General features: G+C 47.2%; 1 protein-coding gene across 3 annotated transcripts in view; it reads left to right on the plus strand.

The window, feature by feature from the left end:
• Window positions 1–5696: 5696 nt before the first annotated feature.
• The window catches only part of LOC125932012 (transmembrane 9 superfamily member 2-like), a 90854-nt gene continuing 75731 nt past the window's right edge, over window positions 5697–20819 (plus strand). For all 3 annotated transcript variants that reach the window (XM_049644364.1, XM_049644366.1, XM_049644365.1), the window contains exons 1-3: window positions 5697–6019; window positions 16134–16201; window positions 17788–17881. In XM_049644364.1, the coding sequence (XP_049500321.1) occupies window positions 5834–6019; window positions 16134–16201; window positions 17788–17881 (348 nt within the window). In that variant the 5' untranslated portion in view covers window positions 5697–5833. The remainder of the gene's footprint in view (window positions 6020–16133; window positions 16202–17787; window positions 17882–20819) is intronic.

Genomic DNA, 20819 nt, shown 5'->3' on the forward strand with positions numbered 1-20819 from the left:
AAACTAACTTCTCTTGGCCTCAGTTATCTCACATAAATGGGTACTATCCTGTTATCTACATTTGCTCTCATCTTTTTTTTTTTTTTTGTAAGATCTTATTTTTAAGTAATCTCTACATACAACATGGGGCTCAAACTCATGATCCCAAGATCAAGAGTTGCGCAGTCTACTGACTGAGCCAGCCAGGCACCCTTACTGTCATTTTTTGGTCATATCCTCTTTTGACTTTTATGTGAGGTAACATAGATACAAATCCCAACAACAGTGTAAGTTACATGGCATTCATTCATCCATCTTTTAATTTATTCTGAATCAATGTGTTGTCCTTATGGGCGAGCAAACTGCTACCCCCAAATGTTTTTTTGGCATGTGGATTATTTTAGGCTGATTATTTTTAAGAAACACAAGACTTGGGAAGTTTTTCTTTTCTTCTTTTAAAATTTTTTTAAAAAGTGTATGTGTTTATTTACATAATCTCTATGCCCAACATGGGGCTGGAACTCATGACCTCTAGATCATGAGTCACATGCTCTTCTGAATGAGCCAGCCCAGTGCCCCAGGAATTTCTTCTTTTCTTTTCTTTCTTTCTTTCTTTCTTTTTTTTTTTTACCTTCCCCTTAACTGCCTAAAAGAATTTAGATAGAGGACCTGTTCCAGAAAGAGAGCTATCATGACAGATAACTACAGTATAACATAATCTAGGTGTGGTAGACAAAGGAATTTAGCAAAATCTGTTAAAATTCTTCTCTGTGTCCCATTGTTTCTGTATAGCCCAGCAAACATTTGTTTACCAAATATTTGCTCATTTTCATCTTCTTGTGAATTGCCTGCCTTCCTTTTGAAGCCCCAGATCCTTACCCCTTCTCCTTATTCCAGAATGACATACATACTTCATTTTCCCTGTCTTTGGAATTTCTCATGTTTTTGTGGGTTCCCCATATGTATGTAATTAAATTAGATTGTCTCCTGCTAATCTGTCTTATGTCAGTGTAATTCTTTGAGTAGTCAAAAGAACTTTAAAGGGTAGAGAAAAAAATTTCTTCTCCAACATACTCTTCCCAAGTGCCTGAGTCTGTGCTAGGAATATGAAGACAAGAAAAAGATCTTGTACTTGAGACACTTACTTCCAGTAGAGGAAGAGAGATCAGTAAGCAAATAAAATGAATAATGTATTCTTCACTTTCCACCAAAATACTCCTAATGGCACAGGAAGGAAAACCCACGTCTCCCTGGAGTTTGGGGCATAGCCTACATTACAAAATTAATTTCTTTGGGGCACCTGGGTGGCTTAGTCAGTGAAGCATCCGACTTTTGCTCAGGTCATGATGCCGTGGTTCGTGGTTTCGAGCCCCGTGTTGGGCTCTGTGCTGACAGCTCAGAGCCTGGAACCTGCTTTGGATTCTGGGCCTCCCTCTTTCTCTGCCCCTCTCCCATTTGTGCTCTCTCTCTCTCTCTCTCTCAAATATAACATTAAAAAAAAGAAATTAATTTCTTTGACTTTTGTATTTTTAGAAAAGTTTGTATCTAAATTCCAATTAAAATACAGTGTCATATTAGTTTCAGATGTGCAATATTGTGATTCAACACTTTCACACACCATCCAGGGCTCATCACATGCACAAGTGCATTCCTTAATCCCCATCACCCATTTAATCCACATCCCCCCCCACCTCCCTTCTTATAACAATTAGTTTGTTCTCTATAGTTAAGTGTCTGTTTCTTGGTTTGTGTCTCTCTCTCTCTCTCTTGAATTTTATCTTTTTAAAAAATGTTTATTGGGTCGCCTGTGTGGCTCAGTCGGTTAAGCATCCGACTTGGGTTCAGGTCATGATCTCGCGGTTCATGAGTTCGAGCCTGGAGTCAGGCTCTGTGTTGAGAAGTCAGAGCCTGGAGCCTGTTTCAGATTCTGTGTCTCCCTCTCTCTCTGCCCCTTCCCCACCTGCACTCTGTCTTTTTCTCAAAAATAAATAAACATTAAAAATGTTTTTTAAATGTTTATTTATTTTTGAGAGAGAGAGAGAGTGCAAGCAGGTGAGGGTCAGAGAGAGAGGAGGGGGGACAGAGGATCCAGAGAAGGCTCTGTGCTGACAGCAGTAAGCACAATGCTCGGCTTAAAGCCACAAAATGTGAGATCATCACCTGAGCTGAAGTCAGATGTGCAACTGACTGAACCACCCAGGTCCCCTTGAATTTTGTCTTTTATTTTATTTATTTATTTTTTAAATTTTTTTTAATTTTTTTTTAAACATTTTATTTATTTTTGAGACAGGGAGAGACAGAGCATGAACAGGGGAGGGTCAGAGAGAGGGAGGCACAGAATCTGAAACAGGCTCCAGGCTCTGAGCTGTCAGCACAGAGCCCGACGCGGGGCTCGAACTCACAGACCGCGAGATCATGACCTGAGCCGAAGTCGGCCACTTAACCGACTGAGCCACCCAGGCGCCCCGAATTTTGTCTTTTAAAAGCTTTGCAAATTTTGCATTCTGCACCACAATATAGCCCCATTTATTTTGCTGTTACCTTTTTTTTTTTTTAATACATCACCCTAACAAATGGGGTTTATTCTGGAAATACGTGGCTGATTCAATATTTGAATATCAGTGTAATACATCATATTAATAGTATTTTTTTAACATTTATTTATTATTGAGAGACAAAGAGAGACAGAACACGAGCATGGGAGGGGCAGAATGAGAGGGAGACACAGAATCCGAAGCAGGCTCCAGGCTCTGAGCTGTCAGGACAGAGCCCGACGTGGGGCTCGAACTCACAAACCATGAGATCATGACCTGAGCCGAAGTCGGAGGCTTAATGGACTGATCCACCCAGGCTTTCCTCATATTAATAGTTTTAATAAGAAACACTGCCAAGGGGTGCCTGGGTGGCTCAGTGGGTTAAGCATCTGACTCTTGATTTCCACTCAGGTCATGTTATCATAGTTCATTGGATCCAGCCCTGAGTCAGGCTCTGTGCTGACAGTGCAGGGCCTGCTTGGGATTCTCTCTCCCTCTGTCTCTGCCCCTCGCCTGCTTGTTCTCTCTCTCTCTCTCTCTCTCTCTCAAAATAAAATAAACTTAAAAATAAAAGAAACACTGCCCCCCAAATTGGGTAAAATTCAGTATCCAGTCGTGGTAAAAACTCTCAGCAAACTAGGAAAGAGAAAGGAACTTTCTTAACCCGATAAAGGACAAGTATAAAAAGCCTATTGCTGATGTCACACTTCATGGTTAAAGACTGAATGCTTTCTCCTTAAGATGGCAAACAGGGTAACGATGTCTCCTCTCACTTATACTCCATATCCTATTGGAAATCCTATTTGGTGCGACAAGGCAAGAAAAAAAAAGGCATACGAATTGGAAAGGAAGAAATAAAACTGTCCCTATTTATAGGTGGCAGTCAGGCCCCACTCTGCAAGAGTTCTTCAAACTGGGGGAGGGGGAGCCTTGGCGTTGGGCAGAGCCAGGCCTCCCTAGTGATTAGCTTGCTCAAGACTGCCCAGGGGCTTCTGCCTTTGGGGGGTGGGGTGGGGGACAAGAAGACGACTCCTAGAGCTAGGGGCAGCACAGAGAATCCACCGGAGCGAACCGCCTCCATTTCAGGCCCAGCAGGTGGGTGGAGCTGGTGACAGTCACACACTGGGGACACCAGGAGGGGCTGTATCTTGTAGCTGAGAACGGGGAAGTAGCCTTCGGTGACGCTCCACTTCTTAACAGACACGGCCCGGCCGGGAGCTTTAATGGAAGGCCTCAATGCCACGGTTGGAGTTGTACGTGAAGAAGGTGATGGTGGGAAAAAAGGATCGCGAACACGCTCACCGCGGCTCTTTGCTGCTTATCCGTCTCTGGCGTCTGCGGAGGGGCGGGGGGCCGGCGGCCCGTAGGTGACCTGGGTGGCACACCCGCCCCGGGGAGCGCCGTCGCGCCCACGGTCCCCTCGCTCGCCGAGCCGCCCACCGCTCGCTCAGCAGGGCGCCCAGTCCCGCAGCCATCCCGGCTCCGCAGGGCCCTAGGGCAGCCGCCAGTCTCCCGCGCCCAGGCCTCCGAGGCTGGCCGGGCCTCCCATTTACGCGAACACGTACACTTGTCATCCAAGGCTGATCAGAGAGGGACGGTAACGCAGTGGTGAAACGTAAGCTTTGTATTCAAGCTCTGGTGACTTCTAACCTTGACCGCCCTACCGCTCCCTACCTTCCCTTTCCCGTTCCTCTGCACAAACGGGGTCCTTTTCCGATGGCCTTATCCTGTTCTCCACATCTTTGCAAGGGCTTCTCCGGCCCGCGTGCTCAAGTCCGGTCTTTCCACTCTCCCGACGCCCCGAATTCTGATCCTTGGTACATTTTCTCCTTCAACCGTTCCTGCCTCCCTGGTCCAAGAGTTAACTCGCCAAATTCTACATGCCTCTGCTAACGGCCAGCTCGCTGCCTTTGTTCTGCCTCCAATAGTCGCCTGCCAATCGGCAGAGGACAGACCTCTCCCAAGCGAGGGAAGTTGGACAGAATGGCGAGGCGCACTCGTCTCTGCATAAACAAGTGACCTCTTGTTCTCCAAAGCTCTTGAGAGACAAGGAGGAAAAAAAGGATCAGCTCTTCTACTGTCCTGGGATGTTGTCCAACAGAAATAGAATGAGAGTGAACCCATACTAGGGTCCAACCACTATGCTGTGCACCTGAAATTAATATAACATTTTGTCAACCATACTTCAATAAAAAATTTAGGATACGCCCGTCTGACATTCTCTAGGATGTGATTATTGTGGTTTTCTTTCTTCAAGTGATTTTTATCTTAAGGTTTTTCAGATGATCAATGAATCATAATATAATAAACGTACTCTGCTTAAGTCATGCATGTGAAATAAAAGTTGTATCTCCCGGGTAGAAATGATGGCACAACTTATTTCACATTGAGTGACACATGTATCATCAGAGACAACATAAAAATATTAAACAGCTTAACTGGCTAGTTTGTATCACTGAATGGCTTTTTTGGGTCTGCTGTATTTTTTTGTGGCATTTATGTTAAAATTGCTTTAACAAAAAAATATTACGCGAGCCACGTCACTGTAAATATTCTATGTTCTAGCAGCCACACTTTATTTTTAAAAAATGTTTTATTTAACGCAATAGACCCAAAATATTGTCATTTCGACCTGCAATCAATATACGAATGCAGAGGTTTGCACTCCTTTTTCCAGGCAGTCTCTGATATTGGGTGTGCATTTGACACTTATGGAACATCCATTTCGGACTGGCTGCATTTCTAGCGCCTAATACCCATCATCCTGTACGGTCTGGCCCCGGAATTCCCCCCCTTTCCCTCTTTTTGTCCCCCCACCTCGCAGGAAGAAGTGAAGATGATGGGGGGCGGTAACACTGCTACTTTGGGGCCGAGGCAAACTCGGGGAGGACGCAAGACCCTGTGATGTGACGTTGAGATGCTGAGAGACCTCTCAGCCAGACTTCCCTGTTCCCCCTCCCCCGCACCGCGAGACAGCGCCAAAGGCAGCTCTCGAGGTACAGCCAACCGCTGGAAAGTGCCGGGCTGCGGGCGGGGGGATGGGGGAATGGGGGACGCGGCGGGGAGGGGGGGTGGAAGGCGCAGCGGGGACCCGCACGCATGCGTATTGCATGCGCTCGCAAACACTGCCTGGCGCCCTAGCAACGGGTTCCAAGCCACTGTCTCGCCGGAATAAGTGGCCTTCCCAGGAGTTCTCGTCCAACCAGCCGGTCTAGGCTCCTCCCGGTCCACGGTTCTTCCTTATCATTCCCGCTTCTCCCTTCCACTGGTTCAATCTCGCCTTATGGTGTGCGTTCCCGAGCCCTGAGGCGGTTCCTAAAATGAGTACTCGTTTCCGCCTGGGAACCAACCCCTGGCGCCTCAGGCTCGCCCGGCCCGGGCTGAGGTGGCTGCTGGGGCTGGGGCTGTTCCTGGGGCTTCAGGCTTCCCGCAGCGCAGCTTTCTACCTCCCCGGGTTGGCTCCAGTTAACTTCTGCGAGGCATCCCGAGAGACTGCAACCTGCAAGGTGAGGACCCCTGGGAGGCAGTGAGATGTGAGGGGAAGGCTTTGGGTTGGGGTATCGGGCACACCAGGGGAGACCATGGTCGTGAGCTCTTGGACTCGGACCCGGAACGCCAAAGCCCTGTCCATAGGTCTGTCTCAACGACCCAGTCTCTGAGCCTCGCACTTGGGAGTATCTGGACCTTTCTTTTTCCCGGATTCTATTTCCCTCCCTTTTGGCTCCTGCCCCGTGCTGTGCCTTCGTCCAACTCCCGCTCAGCTCCTTCTCCCTCATAGCTCCTCCTTTCCCCCTTTTCCCTCAGCTCCCTCCCTTTTATCTCAGCTTTCCTCTTCTCTTCACTCTGGGCTCTGCTCCTCCCTTCCCACCTTCCCTGATAGCCTCCCTGTCCCTCCAGGCCCTGCCCTTCCCCTTTCTCTCTCCTGTAGGCCCCGCCCCTCCACTTATCTCCCCACTCTAGGCCCCGCCCAGCCACCCAGGCCCCGTCCCGTCCCTTTCCTCTCCCTTCTAGGCCCTGCCCCTCCGCGTTCCTCTCCCCTCAAGGCCCTGCCTCTCGCCCTTATTCTACCCTCTAGACCCCGCCCTTCCGACAAGGCCCCGCCCCTACACCGAGACTCGGTCCCTCGACTTTTATCTCTTGTCTAGGCACCATCCCTCCCCTTTCCTCTCGCCTCTATGACCCTCCACTCTGCATGCCTCTCCCTTCTAGGCCCTCCCCACCCCATTCCTCTCACTTTAATGCCCCACCCCTCCCCTTTCCTCTCCCCTTTGTGCTCCGCCCCTCCTATTTCCTCTCCCATCTAGGCCCCGCCCTTCCACGCAGGCCCGGCCCCTCCGCTTTCCTCTTGCCTCTAGGCCCCGTCCCTTCAACCACGCCCCTCCCACCCACTTTTTTTTTCCCCTCTAGGGTCGCCCCTCCCCTTTCCCTTCTCCTCTAGGCCCCTCCATTTCATGCAGTCCCCGCCCCTCCGCATTCCTCACCCCTCTAGGCCCCGCCCCTGCAGCCAGGCTCCACCCATTACCTTTCTTCTCCACGCTTGGCCACGCCCTTCAACCAGGTCACGCCCCTACTCTATTGGCCACGCCCCTCAAACCCGCCCCACCCATCCAGTTTTTTCTCCCCTCTAGGACTGGCCCCTCAACTTTCCTCTCCCTTCAGTGTTCCCGTCCTCTCCCTAGGCCCCTCCCCTCCCCTCCCTTCCCCTCCTCTCCCCTCCTCTCCCCTCTCGAGGCCCAGGCCCTCCACTTTCCTCTCCACTCTGGGCCCCGTCCCTCCACCCAGGCCAGCCTGGCCACTTTCATCTACCCTCTAGGCCCTAGCCCTCTTTTCTCTCCCCTCTAGGCCCGCCTCTCCAACCAGGCCCCGCCCTTCCACTTTCTTCTCCACTCTAGGCCCCTCCACTCCCTGGTCTTGTCTTCTCTAGGCCCTGCCCCTCCACACTGGCCCCACATTTCCCCTCCGCTCTAGGCCCCGCCCTTCCACCCAGGCCCCACCCCTCCACGTTCCTCTACTCTCTAGTCCCCGTCCCTCCAACCACGCCCTGCCCGTCCAGTTTTTTTCTCCCCTCTAGGACTCGCCCCTCAACTTTCTTCTCCCCTGTGTTCCCATCCTCCAGCCCCCTCCCCTCCCCTTTCCTCTCCTCTCTAGGCCCAGGCCCTCCACTATCCTCTCCACTCTGGGCCACGCCCTTCCACTATGACCCCGCCCCTTCACCCAGGCCTACCTGGCCACTTTCATCTACCCTCTAGGTCCTGACCCTCTTTTCTCTCCCCTTAGGACCAGCCCCTCCTCTTCTACTCTCTAGGCTCTGGCCCTCCACTTTCCTCGCCCCTCTAGGCCCCGCCTCTCTATCCAGGCCCTCCCCTCCCCTTTCCTCTCCCCTCTATGCCCCACCCCTCTCATTTCCTCTCAAGATTCCCAGCCTCCACACAGGCCCCTCCCCTCCCCTTTCCTATCTTCTCTAGGGCATGCCCCTCCACTTTCTTCTCCACTGTGTAGGCCCCGCAACTCCCTTTTCCTCTCCCCTCTAGACCCTGCCCTTCCACGCAGGCCCTGCCCCTCCGTGTTCCTCTCCCCTCTGGTACTCACCCCTCCAACTACGACCTGCCCCTCGAAGCACGACCTGTCTGTCCAATTTTTTCTACCCTGTAGGACCCGCCCCTCAACTCTCCTCTCCCCTCTGTGAACCTATCCTCCACCCAGGCCCATCCGCTCCCCTTTCCTCTCCTGTCTAGGGCCTGGCCCTCCACTTGCCTCTCCGCTCTAGGCTCCACCCCTCTCCCCTCTAGGCCCGCCCCTCCAACCCGGCCGAGTCCATCGACTTTCTTCTCCCTTCTAGGCCCCACCCTTCCACATCACTCTCCCCTCTAATACCTGCCCCTAGAACCGCGACCTGTCTGTCCACTTTTTTCTACCCTCTAGGACCGTCCCTCAACTTTCCTCTCTCCTCCCAGGAGCCTCCCCCGCCTCTCCTCTCTTGTCTAGGCCCTGGCCCTCCACTTTCCTCTCAACTCTAGGCCCTGCCCCTCCCCTTTCCTGTCCCCTGTAGGCCCCTCCACTCCCCTTTTCTCTCCCATCTAGGCCCCGCCCTTCCATGGTCCTCTCCCCTCTTGGCCACGCCCCTCCAACCAGACCTCGCCCAACCATGCTGCTCCCCTCTAGGCCCCGCCCATCCACCCAGGCCCCACCCCTCCACCTTCCTCTCCCCTCTAGGCCCCGCCCTTCCAACCATGCCCCACCCATCCAGTTTTTTCTCTCCTGTAGGACCAGCCTTTCAACTTTCCTGTCTTCTCCAAGTCCCCATTTTCCACCCAGGCCCCTTACCTCCTCTTTCCTCTTCCCTCTAGGCCCCACCCCTCCCCTTTCCTCTCTCCTCTAGGCCCAACCTCTCCCCTTTCCTTTCCTTTCGGCCCCTCCTCTTCCTTTTCCTCTCTTTTCTAGGCCCTGCCCTTCCACGGAGAACCTTTCCTTCCAAGTTCCTCTCCCCTCTACGTCCCTCTATGTCCCGCCTCTCCCCTTACCTTGCCCCTATGGCCCTGCCTCTCCACCCAGGCCCCTCTCCTCCCCTTTCCCCTTCCCTCTAAGCCCTACCCCTCCCCTTTTCTCTCTCCTCGTTGCCCAGGCCCTCTCCTTTTCTCTCCCCTCTAGGCCCTTCCACTCCCAGGTCTTGTCCCCTCTAGGCCCCGCCCCTCCACACTGGCCTCCCCCTTCCCCTTTCCCCTCCTATCTAGGCCCTGCCCTTCCACTCAGTCCCCATCCCTCCTAGTTCCTCATCCCTCTAAGCCTTGCCCCTCCAGCCAGGCCCTGCCAATCCACTTTCTTCTCCCCTCTAGGCCCCGCCCCCGCGTTCCTATTCCTTGTAAGCCCCGCCCCTCCAACCATGCCCCATCCTCCCCTCTAGGACCCACCCCTCAACTCTCCTCTCCCCTATCTACATCCTCCATCCAGGCCCCTCCCCTCCTCTTTCCTCTCCTCTCTAGGACCCGGCCCTCCACTTTCCTACCACTCTAGGCACCCCTCTCCCCTTTCCTCTCCCCTGTAGGCTCCTCCAGTCCCCTTTCCTCTCCCTTGTAGGCCCCGCCCCTCTGCTTTGGTCTCCTCTCTAGGCCCTTCCACTCCCCTTTCCTCTCCCCTCTAAGCCCAGACCTTCCATGCAGGCCCCACCCCTCCGCGTTCCTCACTTCTCTAGGCCCCGCCCCTTCAACCAGGCCCCGCCTGACCTCTTTCTTGTCCCCTCTAGACCCCGCCCCTCAGCTTTCCTCTCTCCCCCTTTTGTCCCCATCCTCCACCCAGTCCCCTCCCCTTCCCTTTCCTGTCCTCTGTAGGCCCTGGCCCTCCACTTTCCTCTGCAATCTGGGCCCCACCGTTCCACCAAGGCCATGCCCCTCCACCCGGGCAACTTTCCTCTTCCCTCAAGGCCCTGCTTTTCCCCCCAGGCCCCGCTCCTCCCCTTTCCTCTCTTCCCTTGGATTCACCCCTCACTTTTATTCTACCCTCTAGCCCATGCTCCTCCCCTTTCCTCTCCCCTCTAAGAGTCGACCCTCTCCTTTATTCTACCCTGTAGGCCCCACCTTTCCCCCTTTTTCTACCCTCCAGGCCCCTCCCTTCTACCCAGGCCCCGCCCCTCCATGTTCCTCTCCCCTCTAGGCTTGGCCCCTCCACTCAGGCACCTCCCCTCCCAATTCCTACCTCTCTGTGCTCCCCCCCTCCCCTATAGACCCTGCCACTCCATCCAGGCCCCATCCCCTCCCTCCTCCCTCTAGGCCCCAAGGCTTCCTTCCCACCGCTCCTGTCTGGGTCCCACGTCTCCCACCTAACTCCACCTCGCCCTCTTTCTCTTCCCTCTTGGCTGGCTGTCTTCTCGTAGTTCCTCTGCTTCCTCTTTTCTAGGCTACTTCTCCACTGCCCTTCTGGGCTCCTCCTGGGCCTCCTCCCTCTTCCCCCCTCCGTATTGGCTGCTCCTCCTCCTCTGTCGGGCTCCTCTGCTTTCCCCCTCCTTGGCTCCTCCCTCTTCCTGCCCCTCTCCCTCTCCCTATTCCTTTTCCCTATCCCTGAGCTCAGTGGGTGGCTCAGATCTCTTGCAGGTTTTTGGGTTCAAGTCCTGTCTGGGGCTCTGTGGTGACGGCTCAGGGCCTGGAGCCTGCTTCAGATTCTGTCTGTCTCTCTCTCTCTCTCTCTTTCTCTCTCTCTACCCCTCCCCTACCCAGGATCTGCCTCTCTTTCTCTCTCTCTCTTTCAAAAATAAATAAACATTAGAAAAGGACTTATTTTTCTGACTCCTAGTTGCCTGATCTAGTGTATGAGGGAGTGTTCTGGCATACCACAAGGGCACTGGGAAGCTCAGAACAGTGCTGGGTGTGGTTTGACTACATTCTTAACCAACTTGAAAGTTCCGGGGTTTTCTAAAGGCCAGTTGTAGGTGCAGCAAGTTTGCTCTTAAAACTTGGAATTTGCCTTTTCCTGCGAGAAGTATTGATAGTAATTTCCTACAGAAATGGCCTTTAGGGGCACCTGCGTGGCTCAGTTGGTTAAGCGTCTGACTCTTGATTTCGGTTCAGGTCATGATCTCACAGTGCATAAGTTCAAGCCCCACATCCGGCTCTGCGCTGACCGTGCAGAGCCTGCTTGGAATTCGCTCTCTCCCCCCTCTCTCTGCCCCTACCACGCTTGCTCCCTCTCTCTCTCTCTCAAAATAAATAAACTTAACAACAACAAAAAAAAAGAAACGTCCTTTAAAAAGTATTTTTATGTCTGGGGCGCCTGGGTGGCGCAGTCGGTTAAGCGTCCGACTTCAGCCAGGTCACGATCTCGCGGTCCGTGAGTTCGAGCCCCGAGTCGGGCTCTGGGCTGATGGCTCAGAGCCTGGAGCCTGTTTCCGATTCTGTGTCTCCCTCTCTCTCTGCCCCTCCCCCGTTCATGCTCTGTCTCTCTCTGTCCCAAAAATAAATAAAAAACATTGAAAAAAAAATTTTTTTAAAAAAAAATAAAAAAAAAATATTTTTATGTCTGCTTTCTCTCTGGTGATACCTCATCTTGGCTGTCTATTTCAGCAGGCTTCCTAGCAAAGAAACATCTTTAATCATAACAAATATCTGGAGTTTCTTTTCTGTGAGCTTTTTTCTTTTTAGGCTGTTACTTGTATCCCTAATGTGTTCTACTTTTTATTCTGAGATTTTGCCTTCTGTCTTTTGGGGAATCTCTCATTTCTAGGTTCAACACTCCAAACTTCCTTCACTTGCTAGTGTCCAGCCCCTTGATTTTTTGAAATTTTTTAAAATTTTTATTTATTTTTGAGAGAGAGAGAGAGAGAGAGAGCAAGCACAAGCAGGGGAGGGGCAGAGGAGAAGCGAGACAGGGGAAGGGGAGACCCATGAACTGTGAAATCATGACTTGAGCCGAAGTCGGTCGCTTAACCAACAGCTACCCAGGTGCCCCAAGCCCCTTGATTTTTTAAAAAAGTTTATTTATTTATTTTGAGACACACACACACACACACACACACACACACACACACTCTCACATGAGAGCCGGGGAGAGGCAGAGAGAGAGGATGAGAGATACAATTCCAAGCAGGTTCTGTGCTTTCAGTGTGGAGCCTGACATGGGACTCGAACTCACGAACCATGAGATTGTGACCTGAGTCAATACCAAGAGCCTGATGCTTAACGAACTGAGCCAGCCAGGCGCCTGTTGATTTTTTTTTTTTTTTAGTTTAAAAATTTTTACTATTACAAAAGCAATAGCAGAGAAGCAAAAATAAGAAAAGAAAAGCATTTATAATAACTATAGAATTACTACTTCTGATATCTTAGTATGTATTCCAGGGGCGTCTGCCTGGCTCAGTTGGAAGAGTGCGTGACTCTTGATCTTAGGGTCATGAGTTTGAGCCCCACATTGGGTGTAGAGATTACTTAAAAAAATAAAACCTTGAAAACCACATATATTGTACATTTTTTCTATATATACTAATATCCACATTTGTATATTTAAAATTTGTTTCATGTTTATTTATTTTTGAGAGAGAGCGAGACAGAATGCCAGCAGGGGAGGGGCAGAGAGAAAGGGAGACAAGATCTGAAGCAGGCTGCAGACTCCGAGCTGGCAGCACAGAGCCCAATGTGGGGCTCGAACTCACAAATCATGACATCATGACCTGAGGTGAAGTCACTCCACAGACTGAGCCACCCAGGCCCCCTGCCACATGTTTATTTTTAGTAATATGCGTTTAGTGTTCCTTTGTGCCTTTCCATGTCTTAATAGCTCATTTCTTTTCAGTTTTGAATAATATCCCACTGTCTGAACGTACCACAGTTCGTTTATATATTCACCTACTAAAGGACCTCCTGGTTACTTCCATGTTTTGGCAATGATGAATAAAGCCGCTCTAGACATCGTGTAGGTTTTTGTGTGGACGTAAGTTTTCGGCTCCTCTGGCCAAATACCAAAGAGTATCATTGCTGGATTGCACACTAAGGATATGCTTAGTTTTGTAAGAAATTGCCAAGCTGTCTTCCAAAGCGGTTGTACCATTTTGCATTCCCACTAGCAATGAATGAGAGTCCACCTGCATTTTTTACCAACATCAAATCATAATATCCACGTTATTTTGTAACCCGCACTTTTGTATTAACTCCATCTTTCCATATGAACACATTTTTAGGGGCACCTGGGTGGCTCAGTCGGTTAAGCGTCTGACTCTTGGTTTCGGCTTAGGTCACGACCTCACAACTCGAGAGTTTGAGGCCCGCCTAGGGCTCTGTGCTGACAGTGAGGAGCCTGCCTGGGATTCTCTCCCTCTCCCTCTCTCTCTCTGCCCCTCCCCCGCTCGTGCACAAGAGCGTGCACGCGCTCTCTCTCTCTCTCTCAACAAATAAGCATTTAAAAAAATAAAAAACTGGGGCGCATGGGTGGCTCAGACGGTTAAGCGTCCGGCTTCAGCTCAGGTCATGATCTCACAGTTTGTGGGTTCAAGCCCCGCGTTGGGCTCTGTGCTGACAGTTCAGAGCCTGGAGCCTGCTTCAGATTCTGCGTCTCCTCCTCTTCTGTGCCCCTCCCATGCTCATGTTCTGTCTCTCAACAATAAATAAACCTTAAAATTAAAAATAAAATAAAATAAAATAAAATAAAATAAAATAATAAAAAACTGATTTGTGGACACTTTTTTTTTTTTAATTTTTTTTTCAATGTTTTTTATTTATTTTTGGGACAGAGAGAGACAAAGCATGAACGGGGGAGGGGCAGAGAGAGAGGGAGACACAGAATCGGAAACAGGCTCCAGGCTCCGAGCCATCAGCCCAGAGCCCGACGCGGGGCTCGAACTCACGGACCGCGAGATCGTGACCTGGCTGAAGTCGGACGCCCAACCGACTGCGCCACCCAGGCGCCCCTGTGGACACTTTTAAATTAGGAAATGGGTCCCTTGCCTGTGACATCGTTTTCCTGTTTGTCAGTTGCCGCTTGGTTTTGCTTCTTGTGTTTTGTTTTTGTTTCTGTTTTTTGCCATTTCGAAAAATTGACTTCTAACTTATCAAAAGAAATTTTTAGGGTGGCTCAGTCAGTTAAGTGGCCGACTTCAGCTCAGGTCATGATTGCATGGTCCCTGGGTTCAAGCCCTACATCTGTACTGTCAGTGTAGAACCTGCCTGGGTTCTCTCTTTCTCTCTCTCTGCCCCTCCCCGACTCATGCTGTCTCTCAAAATAAATAAATAAATAAAACAATTTTTTTGGGTCTGAGTTTTGTGCCCTGTTTCAAAAGGTTTTAACTAAGCCAGCTGAGATTCGAAAGTAATTCTCCCCTGGTTTCTTTTATTACTTTCACGATTTAAATTGTAACACATAAAATTGATATTTCTTGGTGTAATGTATGAGGTAAGCATCCAACTTACCTTTTTTTTCCCTCAATCACCGAACAGTTGTCTCACCACCATTATAGAATAATTTGTCTTTTTTCCACTTGCTCTGAGAAACTATTAAGGTTCTTTTAAATACATTAAGCTCCAAATGTGCATTTTAAAATATAGTTCAAATCTTATGTACGTTGTGTTTTGGGATTCTAGATAAGAAGTATTATCCTTAATTATCTGATGTCCTTTTATTTATTTATTTAAAAAAATTTTTTTAGTGTTTGTTTATTTTTGAGACAGAGAGAGACAGAGCATGAACGGGGGAGGGTCAGAGAGAGAGGGAGACACAGAATCTGAAGCAGGCTCCAGGCTCCGAGCTGTCCGCCCAGAGCTCGACGAGGGGCTCGAACTCACGGACTGTGAGATCATGACCTGAGCCGAAGTCGGCCGCTCAACCGACTGAGCCACCCAGGCGCCCCTCTGCTGTCCTTTTAGAAACTTTTGCCTGTTCACCTTCGCAAAACTATGACTGATAAATGTTGCTATTGCTAACTGCCTGATTAGATTTCAATTAAGTGAAGATACGATGCTCTTACAGAGTTATAGTAAGGCTTGTATTTGTTCCCAAACTTGATTTTCTACATCCTTTTATTACAAAAAATCTAACCATATGGTAAAGCAGTTTACGGAATTTTGAATAAAATGATTACCCAAGTTGTGCTGTTCTAGGTTTTAAAAATCCTGTCTTGTAAATTATCAGGAACACAGCTGAGGTCCAGGAAAGGAAGAAGAAGTATCCTGTGAAAAGCCAGGATAGATGTCCTAATATTCATGTACTAACTCTCAAGCTCTTTAACAAATCTGCTGATTTATTCCACAAATTGAGGGCTTGCTTTCTAGCAGATGGGGGGGGGGTGGGGAGAAGGGAGAAGAGGCATCACAACAACTGACAGTTGAAAAGAAAGACATAAAATCTTTACCAAGAAGTTTAAGTTCTTTGGTAGGGGTGAGGAATGTGGGTATAGGAGTGTGGGTAACACCAATGGCAATTTGGCTTTGGAGCAAATCGTTCTCACTTCAGATACTAAGTCACGGAGTCAAAGCTGGCACAAGGACGAGAGTTCAAAGTGACCCTGAACCATCAGGGAAAGTTACATTGTGATCATCACGTTCTGTTTAAGATAGGAAAGAGTGAAGTGTATTTTAGAATGATTCTTATAAAAGTGGTTAAAATAATACAACAGGTAGCTTTCCGACACGGGGCTTGAACTCATGAAACTGAGATCATGACCTGAGCCGAAATCAAGAGTCAGATGTTTAACCGGCTGAGCCACCCAGGTGCCCCCCTCCTTTAAAGAAAATAATTATCTCATTTTCTTAACCTGAATTCCATGGACTCCAAGGGTCCTATGAAGCCTCTTAAAACAGAGCTGTGACTTTGGTGAATACGTGTGCTTTTCCGGGGAGAGGGGCCATGGCTTTCATCAAGTTCTCAAAGGGTTCTATAATTAAAAAGGGTTAAGATGGCTGAGGTATCTGAAAAATTTATGTAGTCAGAGAATCCAATGATTCCGGCCAAATGAAATGTTATGAATTTATAGCTACACTATGTTAAAAATTTATAACACTGTACTAAGTTATAAATTTATAATTTCACAGTTATAAATTGATGGGAGCAATAGACCCCATTACCTTTCAGTTACTTCATTATGTATTTTGCAAGTGCTACCTTATTTTATCTTGTATTATTAACGAGTGTTTTCTTTCCATTTTGTAGTCCACAGTAGCACTATTTGTAAATAGATTGGACTCCGTGGAATCTGTCCTACCTTATGAATACAATACGTAAGTTATAAGTATTATAATTATATCTGATATAATTGATATAATTGTGGTTATATCACAATTATGATATTATTGTGTTAAAATGTGTTAAAAAGATTTTTTAACGTTTATTTATTTTTGAGAGACAGGGAGAGACAGAGCATGAGAGGGAGAGGGGCAGAGAGGGAGGGAGACACAGAATCCGAAGCAGGTTCCAGGCTCTGAGCTGTCAGCACAGAGCCTGATGCGGGGCTCGAACTCACGAACTGTGAGATCATGACCTGAGCAGAAGTCAGACACTTAACCGACTGAGCCATCTAGGCGCCCTAGAATGTGTTAAAAAGTTTTTAATGATAGTGAATGAAAGCCCTGGATATATTAAAGATTTATGGTGCTAATTTTTGTAATAAAGGTAACAGGAACGAAATGATTAGAATATAGAGATTTCAATGTGAGACAAGTGTTTAAAAATTTAAGAAGTTGCCATATTTGATTTTTCTAAGAAAAGCAAATTATAAATTTACTACCTTTTGAAGTTACAAAAATCTTCACAGATTTGTAATGTATTTCTAAAACATAGGCTAGTTAGGTTTATCCTAAGGTTTTTAATGAATGCACCTGCTTAGTTTAATAGTGAGCATGTATCACATAATCCAGGTTAAGATCAGTCATTTGAGAATAACAACAAATGATGTACTTAAACATTTTTTTTAATGTTCATTTATTTTTGAGAGAGACGGACAGAGCACGAGCAGGGGAGGGGCAGAGAAAGAGGGAGACACAGGATCCGAAGCAGGCTCCAGGCTCTGAAATGTCAGCACACAGCCCGCCCGACCTGGGGCTCGAACTCACAAACTGTGGGATGGTGACCTGAGCCGAAGTCAGATGCTCAACCTACTGAACCACCCATGCGCCCCACAAATGATGTACTTTTTAGAAAAATAATTGTAACTCCCTTTGATATTGCTTTATTTCCATTCATTAAACAGAGGTAAAATCAGGTCTAATTTTCATTAAAATACCAAGTTAAATGTTAAATGTTAGTATAAGCATTTAAAATATTACACAAACCCACCAACTGATTTTATCTTCTACCATTTTATATTCGATTTTGTATATTCACATTTACTTAAAGGTAATTGTAATTCTTTTCATGTAGTAACCATTTGATCTGTGAGTGAATTTGTGGGCATATATTTGAGGAGGGGTTTTGTTGTTTGAGTTTTCCTTTGATCAGAACCGATAATTGCAGTTTCTAGATGTCTCAGGTTAGAAATACTACACATTTTAAGCTATTGTTTGCTTATTTTTGTGTAATTTGAAGTTTAGCCCTGAAAATACCATTCGTTTTTTTTTTTAAGATTGGGATTACCTACATTACAGAAGTCAAGAGCAGTAACATGAGCATTTTAAATAATGAATTCATAGCTATAAAAGATTAAATAATTTTAAAAGGAATCTACAATGAAGTCTATAAATCATAATTAGACACCTCTGGGTCATGTTTTTAGAAGCATCTACCATTAACAGTGGAGACGGTAGACAGATTACAAAGATGGATTTCTTTGCTGATGTTTTTTTTTATCTTATCTGAGCTTCTCTTCTAGCTTTGACTTCTGTAAAGACTCTGAAAAGAGAAATCCTTCTGAAAATCTTGGACAAGTGCTATTTGGAGAACGAATATCATCATCTCCTTATAAGGTTATTCAACTGATCTTCTTATTAAATATTATTTCAAATTGAATCTTTTCAAAACTGGGTGGTTAAATTGTAGCAAAGAGTCTTTGTTTTATTTATTTATTTATTATTATTATTTTTTTTTAGTAATCTCTATACCCAAAGTGGGACTCAAACTTTACAACCCAAGATCAAGAGTTGTGGGCTCCCCTGACTGAGCCAGCCAGGCGCCCCAAAGAGTCTTTGTTTTATATATTTTTCATTTTTTAATGTTTATTTATTTTTGAGAGATAGAGACGGAGTGCAAGTGGGGGAGGGGCAGAGAGAGAGGGAGACACAGAATCTGAAGCAGGCTTCAGGCAGGCTCTGAGCTGTCAGCACAGAGCCAGATGTGGGGCTCGAACTCATGCACCATGAGATCATGACCTGAGCTGGAGTCAGACGCTTAACTGACTGGGCCACCCAGGCCATCCCTAAAGAGTCTTTGTTTTAAAAGGAGGTCGGGAAAAAGGAAAGGAGATAGAATGTGGTGTTGCCAGAAGAATGCATTTAATATGTGCTCTTCAAACTGTCTGAGGTTCCACGTAAAGGTTTTGTCTTTCAGGTTTTACTTTTGCTTTGTAAAGGAAAGAAGCTTAATTTATGGTTCCTGCATATTTTGGGTAGGGTGATAGAAGCAGATGTAATTGGACTGTCGTTCTCTATTGATTTTGCCTTCAATATCTTAATAATATTGGGATAGAGTAAGGATCTTTTCATAAGCAGTTATGATTATGAAGGCATTAACTTTTTCCTTCCTTCTTTCCAAATTCATTGAAATATACTTGAAGTACAGTAAACCATGCGTATTGAAAGTGTGTAGTTTGGTCAATTTTATTTTTCTTTAATTAATAAAGTTTATTTATTTATTTTGAGAGAGAGAGAAAGAAAGTGCATGTGTGAGTGGGGGAGGGAGAGAGAGAGAGGGAGAGAGAGAATCCCAAGCAGGCTCAATGCTGTCAGTGCAGAGCCTGATGCAGGGCTCAATCTCAGGAACCGTGAGATCATGACCTGAGCCGAAATCAAGAGCTGGACATTTAATCAACTGAGCCACTGAGGTGCCCCAATTGTAATATATGTAGACACTTGTGAAACCATCAGGCATTAGTTTCTTTTAAAACTTTTTAGTTTGAAATGATTATAGATTCACAGGAAGCTACAAAAAAATCTTGAACAAGGAGGTCTTGGTACCTTTGCCCAAATTTGCCCAACGGTAACACCTTCCTGTTTTTAAAGTTTACTCATGTATTATTTCTGAGAGAGAGACAAAATGCAAGCAGGGGGAAGGAGAAGGGGGGGGAGGAAGTCACAGAATCCGAAGCAGGCTCCAGGCTCTGAGCTGTCAGCACAGAGCCCGACGCGGGGCTCCAACCCACGAACTGTGAGATCATGACCTGAGCTGAAGCCAGACACTTAACCGACTGAGCCACCCGGGCACCCCTCTTTTCAAGTCCTTTAATTTATTGCTTTGATTCCAGTGTAATTAATGTACGGTGTTACATGAATTTCACGTGTACAATATATGATTCAGCAATTTTATACATTACCCAGTGCTCATCGCGATAAATGGTTCTCCATACCCATCATCTGTTTCACCCATCCCCCCACCCACCTCCAGTCCTCTCTGTTTCTACCATGTTATTGCAATTATGTTACACAAGTGGAATCATGCTGTCTGCAACCTTCTTGGGATCAGCTTTGTTTTCTGTCAGCATCATCCCCTTGAGATCCACGTGGGTTGTGGGCATTCACAGTAGTACTGCATGGTGTGGATATTCCGGTTTGACTATTTACCCCGTTGAAGGACACGCGGATTGTTTCTCTAGCGTCCGACTGTGATGAGTAAGACTGCTGTGAACATTCAGGTGGAGGTTTTTTTGTGTGAGGCTGGGTTTTCATTTTTCCGGGGTAAACATCCAAGAGTGTAACTTCCGGGTAATGTGAGAGTGGCGTGCTTAATTTTGCAAGACACCGCCTTTTTCCAAAGTGGCCATACCATTTATGTTCTGACCAGCAAATTAGGAGTGACGGCGTTTCTCTGCATCTTTGCCAGCGTTTGGTGTTGTCATGACAAAAATCGTTCTTGAAGTATAGTCGACATACAAGGTGTTCTCATTTTTTGTTTTAACCACTCCGATAGGTGAGTTTCGCCGTAGCTTTCATTTGCATTTTCCTAGCCCCTAATGATGTTGAACACCTTTTCATGTGGGCGTTTACTATCTGTATATGCTCTTCAGTGAGATGTCTCCTCTTCGACCCATTTTCTATTTGAATTGGTTGTTCCTTTACTATGGAGTTGCAGAATTCCTTACATATTCCGGGTGTGATTCCTTTGGTGCAACAGTAGTTCACAAATTGTTTCTCCCAGTCTGCAGCCTGTGTTTTTATCATCTACTTTTAAAAAAGATTTTATTTTTAAGTAATCTCTACACCCAATGTGGGGCTTGAACTCACAACCCCAAGATGGAAAGTCGGGTGCTGTACTGACTGAGCCAGCCAGGTGCCCCTTCTTTTCTTTTAAAGCCTATTTATTTATTTATTTATTTATTTAATGTTTATTTATTTTTGAGAGAGAGAGAGAGAGAGAGAGCACGAGTGGAGGAGGGGCAGAGAGAGAGGGAGACACAGAATTCAAAGCAGGCTCCAGGCTCTCAGCTGTTAGCACAGAGCCCAACATGGGGCTCAAACCCATAAACTTCAAGGTCATGATGTGAGCTGAAGTCAGATGCTCAGCCAACTGAGCCACCTAGGCACCCCGATTTATTTATATTTTATTTTTATTTATTTATTTATTTTTTAATTTTTTTTAATGTTTATTTATTTTTGAGACAGAGAGAGACAGAGCATGAACAGGGAGGAGCAGAGAGAGAGGGAGACACAGAATCTGAAACAGGCTCCAGGCTCTGAGCTGTCAGCACAGAGC

The sequence above is a fragment of the Panthera uncia genome, chromosome X (assembly GCF_023721935.1).
Source record: "Panthera uncia isolate 11264 chromosome X, Puncia_PCG_1.0, whole genome shotgun sequence".
Taxonomy (NCBI): Eukaryota; Metazoa; Chordata; class Mammalia; order Carnivora; family Felidae; genus Panthera; species Panthera uncia.